This window comes from Podarcis erhardii (assembly GCF_964252035.2).
Source record: "Podarcis erhardii genome assembly, chromosome: 14".
Classification (NCBI taxonomy): Eukaryota; Metazoa; Chordata; class Lepidosauria; order Squamata; family Lacertidae; genus Podarcis; species Podarcis erhardii.
In genome coordinates this window covers 25,671,441-25,683,527 of record NC_138503.1, presented here as the reverse complement: position 1 = coordinate 25,683,527, position 12,087 = coordinate 25,671,441, and the positions used below count along the sequence as shown (strand labels likewise).

General features: G+C 48.7%; 1 protein-coding gene across 1 annotated transcript; it reads left to right on the top strand.

The window, feature by feature from the left end:
* Positions 1-6,509: 6,509 nt before the first annotated feature.
* KBTBD13 (kelch repeat and BTB domain containing 13) lies at positions 6,510-8,989 on the top strand. Its single transcript, XM_081839122.1, has one exon. It carries the CDS (start codon positions 6,948-6,950, stop codon positions 8,307-8,309), a length of 1,362 nt encoding a protein of 453 aa, XP_081695248.1. The 5' UTR covers positions 6,510-6,947; the 3' UTR covers positions 8,310-8,989.
* Positions 8,990-12,087: the final 3,098 nt, after the last annotated feature.

Sequence of the window (12,087 nt, the reverse complement as noted above, 5' to 3'; positions counted from 1 at the left end):
GCGTGGCAAGGAGAAAGTGGGTAGAGACAAGGGCAGTGGAGTAGGAAGGGGGGGCGGAGAGGGGGGCTGCCCCGGGTGCCACTCTGGGAGGGGTGACAAGATGGCCCCTGCCTCCCCCCAGCTATAGAGTGGCCGAGGGTGCCCACAGTCTGCATGGGTGCCACCCTTGCCTTGTATGTGAGCTTTGGTTAGGGCCATGCACCTGTTAGAAGGGCTCCCCAAATTTTTGGATGCATCTGGAAATCTAACAGTATGTTTTGGGTACTACAAAATGCCCATTTCGCAGAAGGAAAAGTGGTGAGGCTCAGACTCCCCTCCTCCAAACAGGCATACGCCCCCAAACAAATAAAACGCAGAACATAAAGTGGAAGCAGGCAACCCCCCAAGCAGGCACTCCCAACCAAATAGCCCCACCAAGGACCAATCTAGCTCAGTATTGCCTACACTGGCCGGCAGCAGCTCACCATTCACACTTGAAGGTGTCACGGATTGAACTTCGAAGCTTCTGCATGCAAAGCAGATTTTCTACCATAGAGCCACAGTCCTTCTGCACAACTATTCAAAATTGTGGTAGGCATATTAGTCCTTGCGGTGGACTGCGCAAGTCCTTGCGTACGGACTGTGCATGTGCGGCATCCCATATGGACTGCGCTGCCCTGGGTGCCAAAGAGGGTTCCTCCGCCACCAGACAAGGGTTGTTGCTGTTGTTTCCTTCCTTCCTTTCTCATGACGCTAGAATTTATGGGCATCCATAAGTTGGATGATTCAGGACAGAGAAAAGAAAGGACTTCTTCATGCAGTTGCACAGTTAAACTGTGGAACTCACCCCACAGGAGGCAGCGACGACCACCAACTTGGATGGCTTTAAAGGAGGACTGGTGAAATTGAGGGAGGAGAAGTCTATCAATGGCCAGGAAGGCTGTGCTCTGCCTCCATAGTCAGAGGCAGGAATGCTTCTGAATGCCAGTGGCTGTGAATCGCAGGTGGGGTCACAGAGGTTCTGCTTGTGGGTTTCCTACAGGCCTCTGACTGTGAGACCAGGATGCTGGGCTGGATGGGCCTTTGGTCTGAACCAGCAGGCTCTACTTACATCCTTATTTTTTCAAAGTTTGGAGTGAGCACTTGCCAGCTCTTTATTTGGACAGCTCAATCACGGTTAGCGAAGCGAAGGCAGCAGTGTCAAGAGACGGCTTGGCTCAGGGAAGTGACCCCGACGGCATCTGTCGCCAGGGCAGGGAGGACTTTGCAAAGCAACGGAGCATAAATATTTAGGAAGGTAAAAGCATTGCCATCCCTTTCGTCATGCCAACATGCGCCTTTGGGTTGGCGTCTCTGTTTTGTTTTCTATTCCTGGACTCAGAGCAGGGCTCCTCTTGGCTTGGATCGAGGCATGTATTTTGCATGCAGAAGGTCCCAGGTTCAGACCCCAAGAGCTCCAGTTAGAAGGACCAGAACTTGTCAGGCTAGTAGAGAGCTCAGTCTTTCAGAGAGATGGTTCTTGTCTGCGTAGGCAGAAGCAGATCAAGGCGTGGCGAACTAACAGAGGATAGGGACTCCCATTGCTGGACTCCCATCAGCCCCAACTGGCATAGGAGTCAGGGAAGATGGAAATTGCAGAATCAGAGAATTGTAGAGTTGGAAGGGACTCTGAGGGTCATCTAGTCCAACCCCCTGCAATGCAGGAATCTTTTGCCCAACGTGGGGCTCAAACCCATAACCCTGCGATTAAGAGTCTCAGGCTCTACAGACTGAGCTATCCCAGGTATCCTTCCTATTCCAGCAATATCTGGAAGGAGCTACATACTCTGGCTATGCCGGGACTAATGGTCTGTTTTGCTGGCAGCTCTGCTGACAAGAGTGTCCCCTGAGGACAGTTGCAAGTCATGGGAGAGGTCAAGGCTTGCTTGCAAGTGGAAACTGTTCAGTGTGCAGCAACACCACATTGCAGGGAGCGTGCTCAGTGGATTGCGCGACACAGATGGCAAAGCCCTTGCCTAGTACGTGAGCTTTAGATTAGGGCCATGCACCTGTTAGAGCAGGGCTCCCCAACTTTTTTGGATGCATTTAGAAATCTAACAGTATGTTTTGGGTACTACAAAATGCCCATTTCGCAGAAGGAAAAGTGGTGAGGCTCAGACTCCCCTCCTCCAAGCAGGCATACGCCCCCAAACAAATAAAACGCAGAACATAAAGTGGAAGCAGGCAACCACCCAAGCAGGCACCCCCAACCAAATAGCCCCACCAAGGACCAATCTAGCTCAGTATTGCCTACACTGGCTGGCAGCAGCTCACCATTCACACTTGGAGGTGTTACGGATTTAACTTCGAAGCTTCTGCAAGCAAAGCAGATTTTCTACCATGGAGCTACAGTCCTTCTACACAACTATTCAAAATTGTGGCAGGCATATTAGTCCTTGCTGTGGGCAGAGCAGTGAATCCAACAGCATAATATTTTCATTGGGACCAACTAAGAAGTCACAACAACTTGGCTGAGTCCTTGTATTGTGCTTGCTGTTTGTATAATGCTGCTGTTGCTTTTGGATGTCATTTCCCAAAAGTGAAAGGATCCTGCAGATTTCCTCACTCTATTGCCTAGCTTTAAGACAGCCTTCCCCAACCTGGCGCCCTCTGGCTGTTTTGCACTACACTTCCCATCAGCCCCGGGCAAGATGGCCATGCTGGTTGGGGCTGATGGGAGTTGTAGTGCAAAGCAGCCGGAGGGCACCAGGCTGGGGAAGGCGGCTTTAATATCTGGCTATGGTGGGTGATGTCCAAGAAGGGAAACTGGGGCACCTCCCACTTCCCCCAACATTTATACAGGGATACAAAGGCACCAATCAGATGGGCGGGGTATAAATACTAAAACAGTAGTAAAATAGTAGTTGTAGTAAAGCAGTAGTAAAGTAGTAAAGGTGTAGTAACATTATAGTACAGTACTAAAGTTATGGTAAAGTGATAGTAAAGTTGTAGTGACACTGGAATGCCGACCCAAGTGGCTGGGGCTACCCAGTCAGATGGGCAGGATATATATAGTAAAGCTGTAGTGAAGCAGCAGCAGCAGTAAAACAGTAGTAGTAGTAATAATAATAATAGTAAAGTAGTAGTAGGAATACTAAAGTAGTAGTATTAAATCAGTGGAAAAATAATAGCAGTAAAGCAGTAGTAAAGTTATAGTAAAGTTAAAGTTGTATTAGAGTAGTAAGTAAAATGGTATTAAAGTACTACTAGTAAAGTAGTAGAAAAGTATTGTGGCAGTAGTAGTATAGGATGCCCCTATTTTCATCAGAGAAATGTTGTAGGGCATGCACTCCTATCAGAGGTCTCAGTCGTGCTTTGACAGGATGCAATTATGGGGGGGAAACACCACAAACAAGGGCAACACAGTCAAAACAAAACAAATTCCTTCCAGTAGCACCTTAAAGACCAACTAAGTCAAGGTGCTACTGGAAGCTACTGGTGCTACTGGAAGGAATTTGTTTTGTTTTGACTATGGCAGACCAACACGGCTACCTATCTGTAAGGGCAACACAGATAAGAGTGGAGTGCTTTGCAGTGACATCACATGGATTCTCCATAAGGAATGACCAAGCAAATGATGTCCTAAACGACCAGCGTGGAATCAGACAAAGAAGAGGAGAGGAGGGAAAGGGGCGCTCTATCACACTTTGCTGCTCACGGATTCTGGCAGACACCCTCCTCCTTCTGACACGGCAGGCTAAACACTGGAAGATTTACTTGAGTGCGTGTGCGATCTAATTGCAGCCATAAAACCGCCTGGAATGAAAAAGAGGAAACTGGGACACTTAATCTTCTTCCCTGCAAGGAGAAGGGTTGGGGAGATTCACTCTCAGGGAAGGCAGCAGCGGAAAGAAGAAAACCCAGCGGCCAGTAGCAGAGCTGAGCCAAAATTTCTCAAAAGACGTTTTTCCTGAGAATTGCTTCCTCCCACCTTCAACATTACTATTTACTAAATTTATATAACACCCTTCAGTCGTAGATCACAGTTTACAACACAGAAACACAAAATGCATATATTATTATTATTATTATTAATAATAATAATAATAATAATAATAATAATACCAATGCCCATCACAGTTTAAAAGGCTGTAGAATTTTTAAAAGCCAAAGTCCTTGTTGAAGAGGAATGTTTTTGCTTGGTGGCTAAAGATATGTACCGATGGGACCAGCTGAGTCTCCCTGGAGAGAACATTCCACAAATGCATAAACTGGGGACCACAGGATGAGGCTAGGGGGCCACAGAGGAAAGTGAGAAGTGAAGAAAAAAAATAGTTGTTTAAAATCCTGATTGGCTGGCTATCCAATTGGCCAGTCACAAGCGGGTAAGGGGAAAACCCACCAGGGCCTATGCTCCTTTTTGCTATGTGTGTTTTTTTAGAGCAGTCCTGGTCTCTTTCCAGCAGGAGAGGGCAATCGCTGAGGCTCCCATTTTGACCTGCAGAGTCCGCGATCCAGAACCCCCAGGTCAGGTAAATGCGGTGGTCGGATGGCAATGGGTAGGGCTGGGCGAGCCGGAGCTGCCCGTTGCTGCCACCAGTTCTGGGCCCGGTGGCAGCCTGGGCCTGACTCTGCAAGGTGCAGGGTGTGATCCACCCCAGCACCTAGAGGATCAGGGCCTTCGGATGTTGCCGAGAGGTGCAGGGCTTGTCGGCAGCATCGGCCTGGTTCTGCAAGGTACGGGATGAAATCTACCCTAGTGCCTAGCTGAGCGGGGTCATTTGGTGCTGCTGACTTGCATCTAGTAAATCACTAAGTGTCTACTACTCAGAAGAAAGCCACACTGATTTCAGTGGGCCTTACTCCCAGGTAAGGGGGGGGGGGCTATAGTGGTTTATCTAGGCAGCCAGGGTTCCTCCAGATGATAAGATCTTTTTGCACCAGGTCAGTGAGGACCACTTGCTTTTAAAAAATTCTCCCATATATACAGAACTCCCTGTGTGCCTTTTTGGACTGTATCTGTAGGTTTCCCCCTCTGTGTCAAATAACTGCTGTCTAATAAGTGTTGTTTACTTTTCATAATACATGGAAGATGGATCTCCCTCAGGAGATTTCTAAGCAGAGGTTGGATGGACATCTGCCATGGATGCTTTAGCTGAGCTTCCTACATTGCAGGGGGTTGCACTCGAAAGATGACCTTTGAGGTCGCCTCCTGCTCCACGATTCTATGTTTTTTTTCTGCTTCAACAATATTTCATTATGTTGCCATAACTGTATTCTGTATAAATTTTAAAAATTATAAACAAAACACGTTCTATTTACATGCAAAACATTTAAATACAGTGGTACCTCGGGCTAAGAACTTAATTTGTTCTAGAGGTCCGTTCTTAACCTGAAACTGTTCTTAACCTGAGGTACCACTTTAGCTAATGGGGCCTCCCGCTGCCGCCGTGCAATTTCTGTTCTCATCCTGAAGCAAAGTTCTTAACCCGAGGTACTATTTCTGGGTTAGCAGAGTCTGTAACTTGAAGCGTCTGTAACCTGAAGCATCTGTAACCCGAGGTACCACTGTAGCTACCTTTCTGCCAGTAGGCTGTGGGGGCATGGACATAGCCAAGAAAGCCAAGTTAGGGGGCAGGCTTTCATTAGGGGGGTAGAACGTCCAATTTGTATTGATTTTTACTTATGGGGGGCAACTGCCCCCCTGCCCCCATGGTGGCACCACAGGGAGGAATCAAGATCGGAAGGGGCCCACGGTCAGAAAAAAGTTGGGAAACACTGGTCTTGGAATTTCAATGACAGTTAGTGGCTCTCCAGAGTTTCAGGCAGAACCCTTCCCAGTCTAGGTCAACTTGGAGGTTTTCTCCCACTGTGCCCTGGAACCTTTGGGGCTTCTTGCACGGAGTGATGGATTGCTTCTACCTGCCCAAGATGCAATGGGTATCTGCATACCCAGTCCTAGCTGGAGAAGCTAGGGACTAAAACGGCGATCTTCTGCATGCAAAGCAGTTGTGATCTTCTGCATGTAAAGCTGCCATGGAGCTCTGGCCGTTTCCAAAGAGCTGCATGTCCATCCTTCCTCGCTAAGCCAATATTTTGCACTCGGCCCTCGATGTTGAACTCTGAAGTGAGGGATGAATGAATTGGTTTCATTTTTTTCCAGTATTAAATTTAGTTCTGCTCATTCCTTCAGTGATTTGCATTTTTTAAAAAATGCTCATGAAAATTCATTGGCCTTGAATTTTTAATAATTAAGCACATTTTTGCATGCAATTCTGCCTAGATCAATGCATTTTTTGTATGTTATCTTTCACTGATATGTGCATTTTATGCATACTTTCCCTTAGTTTTTTTGCACACATTGCTTCGCTGGAGAGCAGCATTGCAAAATTCGGAGAAACGAGATGTTTGAAGGATGGCTTTGAAACAGCCAATGCATTGTTTCAGAAAATGTGAATTTGGCTGGTTTGCCTCTTAATGTGAACGTAATTGAACTTCTCCCCACAACCCTACTTAGCGTTCTCGTTAACCCCCCCCCCCCAAAGAAAACTACCCCAGGTAGATTCTACAAGCCTGTTGTCTGCCTTCTCTAGACCCTGTGAATTCCACCTCCCTTCAGACTGCATTCACCTTGAATTGGAAGTGACCTCCAGTGATCTGTGTAGTCTCAACACCTCTCCCTCCCCCCCAAAAGCCACTCCTTTGCATTGGAGTGGAGCAAACGCTGTAGCCCTTACTTTGGAAAGACCTGGGGGGTCCTCATGTTGCTGGCAGCCTCGGTCACATGAACCACAGCTATCTTTAGAAGAGGGTATTTATATGACAGAGTTTGCAGCTTCTTAGCTACTCAGACAGATACAGGAAGATAGAAATCACACCCACCGTGATATATATGAAGAGCCCTCTGATCTCTGCAGAGCACTTGCCGACAATGGACTAGGCAGTGCAAGAGCTCCTGTGGCGACACGGGAGTAAGCCTTGGCTGGGCCATGCAGCCCCCACTGGATGAAAGGGTGCGGATCCAGGTGGAAGAGGAGTTTTTCTCAGTGGACAAGGCTCTCCTGGTGGAGAACAGCGAATACTTCCGGGCGCTCTTCCAATCTGGCATGAGAGAGAGCACCCAGAAGGAGATCCAGATCAGAGATCTGAGCGCCACAGGCTTCGCTGTCATGCTGAAAGTCCTGGAAGGGGAGCACCCGATTCTGAGCTGCGAGGAGAACCTCAGGGCAGTGGAGTGTGCCTCGTTCCTGCAGGTCAAGACCCTGGCCAAGTACTTGATGTCCTCCATCAATACAGACAATTGCATTCTGCTCTACCAGGCAGCCGCCATCTTTGGCCTCTTGGATCTCTTTCATTGTGCCGCACTGTACATACGAGACAGTTACTCGGACCTGGAGGAGTACCTCGACTGCCTCTCTCCAGACCTTCTGGATTATGTGGAGTCCATCATCCCCAGCACGTTTGTGGCGGTAGGGGCTCACACGCCCACCTTTGAGTTCTTGGAGGACCTGTCAAGAACTGTTTGCTACCTGGACGAGGAAGGTAACACCTGGAGGACACTGTCCTGCTTACCGCTGACAGCCAGCACGTTCCTAGCTGGCATAGCCACCTTGGATAACAAGATTTACATTGTGGGCGGGGTCTACGGTTACAACAAAGACATTGTGAACCGGAGTTTTTGCTACGACCCAATGGCCAACGTCTGGAGCGAGTTCCCCGGGCCCCAGCAGCTGCGCTATGACTTCACGCTGACAGCCCAAGAGAACAGCCTCTACGCCATAGGTGGGGAGTTTGGGAAGGCCGCCCTGAAGTCGGTGGAGAAGTTTGACATCTCCACCAACACCTGGAGATTTGTTTCTGACCTCCCCCAGCCAACCACAGCGGTGCCCTGCGCCCAAGCGATGGGGCGCATCTTCGTCTGCTTGTGGAAGCCTCTCGACACCACCATGATCTACGAGTACAAGCCTCAGAAGGACGAGTGGCATCCCATCTCCACCCTCAACAGGCCTCAGAGCTACGGCCACTGCATGGTGGCTCACCGGGACAACCTCTACATTGTGCGGAACGGGCCTTTCGACGACTTCCTGCGCTGCATGATGGATTGCTTCAACCTGACTACAATGCAGTGGACATCTCTACCAGGGCAGTATGTGAACAGCAAAGGGGCCCTTTTCACGGCTGTCATCAAAGGGGACACAGTCTACACAGTCAACAAGATGCTCACTCTGATGTATACCATAGAGGGGAACACATGGAAATCCAAAAAGCAGAAAGCTGGTTTTCCAAGGGCTGGTTCTTTGCAAACCTTCCTCCTCAGGCTTCCAAAGAAAGACCACAGCATCGCAACTTAGAGAGCCAGTCTCTGCTAGATGAATTTCTCAGGGACCCACGTTGCCTTCCTTCTATGCCAGACGTCCCGCAACACCGCCAAATTTAAACCCAAAGGTTGTGACATCACCCCAGCTTTCAGTCGACACTCTCTGCAGCTTCTGGGCCAGCAACATTTCAAGGCAGGAACCTCAGGGCTAGCTTGCACCAGAACCAAAGGTAATGCAGCTCTCTGCTCTTCCAACTGCAGCTGGGCTTGTGGTTTCGTGGGCCTCGAGCAATATGGTTTCCGCAGACCTATTTGTCATACCAAACTGGGCCAAGTAGAAGGGGGGAAGCAAGTGGCAACCAGCAAGCAGGAGGAGCCAGTCACTGGCAGGAAGCCAGCAGCACTAGGAGGAGATTTATGCACTGAGGGGGTCGTGTTCATTTTGGCCTATGCCCAGCTGAGTGGTGGAATCTACCTCTCACGGAGCAAGCTGGCAGTACATCACTCCATTCAAAGTTCAAATTAGCAATTTATTAGCACAAACCCGACTGAGTGTCAGGCCTAATAAGCAGAGCAGCTTATCTCCGGTAGGTCTTTACCCCATGAATCAGATGCTGAGACTGAAAGTTCCCCACCTCCCCAGAGCCATCTAAGTCGCTTTCTATCCAGGGCTTTCCCCAAGCAATCGGAGACCACACCTGTGTGCAGCCGATCTCTCATGCCTCTCCTGGTTCTGGGCGCTTGTTGCAGCAGGAAGGGGAGACACCCATGACACTTATCTCTGCCTCTTGGCCTCCCTCCTCCCACCCTCCTGCTTCATCTTCTGCCTCTGATTCTGGACTCTCCCAGTTCACTAAACCCTGTTACCTCTTGAGTTTCTGATACCTCCTCCTCCCAGGCTTTCCCCTCTTCTCCCTCTGACCACTCATCATTGTCCCACCAACACTCCCCAGTCTCTGAGCATTCTTGCCTTGGGGTGTGTTTGTGTGTTTCCCCAGTTGGTTCCTCCATTCATCTGCGCCAAACAGTCCATGACACTACCATTGTTTTTGTCCATCTTGATGAGTCTCATAGGAAGTCAGGCCATTGCTTATGTGATTCACCATTGTCTACACTGCTTGGGAGCCGCTCTCCAGGGTTCTAGAATGGAGGTTTTTTCAAGCCCTACCTGAAGATACCAGGGATTGAACCGAGGACCTCCTGCATGCAAAGCAGGTGGTTGACCACTGAGCTGTAGCCTCACCGTCCCCCCTGGACATAGGAAGCTGCCTTATACAGACCACTGGACCATCTACCTCAGTATTGCTGGCACCTCTCCAGGGTTCCAGAATGCTCTTCAGTCTTTCCCAGCCCTGCCTGGAGATACTGCTGGAGAATGAACCTGGGGATTCCTGCATGCAAAGCAGGTGCTCTGTCACGGAGCCACAGGCCTTCCCCTTCTCTTCTGCTGAAGGTGAAAAAGGATTAGGTGGTGCTCTCTAATTCTCAGAGTGAAAAGCTGCTGACATTAACACACACAGCTTTTAGAAGAAGGGTGTTTCAGGCATCCCAAACTGGAGCACTGGAAATGTAGACGTTAAAGGTCAGTAACTGAACTACATTTTGAGAATGTCTTTTTTTTTAATTGACCACAATCAGAGACAGTTAAACATGCTTAAGTCCCATTGAACTCATTGGTACTTAAGACAAGACCCATCTCTGATAACTTTCAAGAATACAGAGCATTGATTTGGTTTGACTTTTAACCTGAGATGGAAGCCATTGATCCCAATTGTCTTTCTTTCTTTTTCTTTGAACGAGCTCTGGTTTTTAATTTGTTAATTGTTCAGTTTTGCTTGGTGTTTTTACTTTGCATACCACTTTGAAGGCACTTTGTCAGGGCCCAAAGGCCTTTGCAAACAATGAAGTATTGCCCTGTGCAGAGTGTTGTGGGTTTCTCCAGGGTTATGCCAGTAATATCTATACCCTGCGATGAAGTTGTGTTTCTAAGTTTTATATGCCCCACAATTCAGTCTGCGTCAGGCTTTAAGTGGTTAGGAAATTAATAGCTTCATAATAAAGCACAGACTGACTCAGATTTAGGGTTGAGCATACGGAGAAAACCTTTTCCGTTTGCATCCAAAAGTTTTGGACTCAAGCCAGAGAGTGCCGTTTTAACAAGCATCATTAATTATGCCCAGCCCCCAAAGATGGAGTTAAGCCCAGACCATCAAGCCTTTGCAAACATCTCCCCGCTGATATGCATCTCTTCAAATAAGAGGAGGAAGGACAGTTTGAGCTGAGCCACAGCTATGGAGCACCAGGCATTTTCCTTGATGGACTGTGATTGAAGCCAGACTTGCTGTAAAAAAGAAAAGAAAAAAAGCCCCACATGCAATTCATGACTGTTTTTGGTAACGGCTGCTGATCTGACTCCAGCTTGCCAGTGTTGTTCATGTTATGTTCTGTATGTTTATAGAAGCCTTCAGGCCCTTGACTAGGCTAACTTTAAGGTAATATTATTTATGCCACAAAAATGAACAGGCTTGATTGACAGCAGAAGTGGCTCACCAGGTGGGGCGGAGCCGCTATGCTAGCCTGGCGGCAGGTGGGTCGCTCTTGCTGACGGTTAGGAAAAGCAGAAGGCAGCAAGGAGGTCAGGGAGGTGCAAACTCAGTGGCTGGATAAACTCTGCTGGTGTGTTTCCACCCCACCGACCTTCCCACCGTCTCCCCTACTCTCTCGCCATAGCAACAGTGACCCACCAGCAGGGAGGCTAGTGGAGCAGCTCCACCCCACCCAACGAGCTGCTTCTGATCATCACTGTACTGTAGTGATTAGAGTGTTGGGCAAAGGCCTGGGGTATACCTGGGTTCAAATCCCCGCTCAGCCACAACATCTCTCACCCTTACCTACCTCACAGGGTTGTTTGTGAGGAAAAGATGCCAAGAGGAAGAACCATGTACACTGCCTTAAGCTCCTTGGAAGGAAAGGTGGGATAGAAATGTAGCAAACAAATAATGATTCCGTGTCTGCCTGGCCACCCTGGGAATTCGTAGTTCTGCAGCAGGGAGACAGAGATGAACAGAGCATTCTCTACATTCTCCTGGGAAGCTGCTTTAGACTGCCCTTGTTTTAACTACTAAATACTGAAGGTGCGTCTCTACCCCCTTCATTCAGCACTGAGGTCCAGCTCCAAGTGCCTTATGGCAGTTCCCTCACTGACAGAAGTAAAGTTACAGGCAACCAGGCACAGAGCCTTCTCGGTAGTGGCACCTGCCCTGTGGAAGGCCCTCCCATCAGGGTGTCAAGGAGATAAACAACTACTTGACTTTCCAAAGACATCTCAAGGCAGCCTTGTACAGGGAAGTTTTTTTATGTTTGATTATGTTTTTATATGTGTTGGGACAACCAAGATGGGTGGGAGTACAAATAATAAAATTATTTCTTCTTCTTCTTCAGTGCTGCAGTATGAAAACCTGGCAAAAACTCTAGCTCTGAACCAGAGATTGGTAGGTCGGAAGGCAGGGAGGCCTACAGTAGGTGGAGCCAGAGTCAATGAGAGGCAGAGCCAGGACCAATGAGAGGCAAGGCCAACTTATTCCCATCCTCTCTCCCTGCTGAGTTCTACAAGGGCAAAATCGGGGCAACAGAGGGAGCTGACAGGCAGGTGGGGTTGGCTGAGGACAGACTGTGCATAGTGGGGCAGGGCCTCCATTTGCCACAGAGGAGCAATCTCCGCTGCTCTGAACATTGTCAGCCTTGTAATACAGCTTGTAAGCAATGGGACGGCAACGTGTCAGGAAGGAGGTTGGTAAATATTAAGTATTACC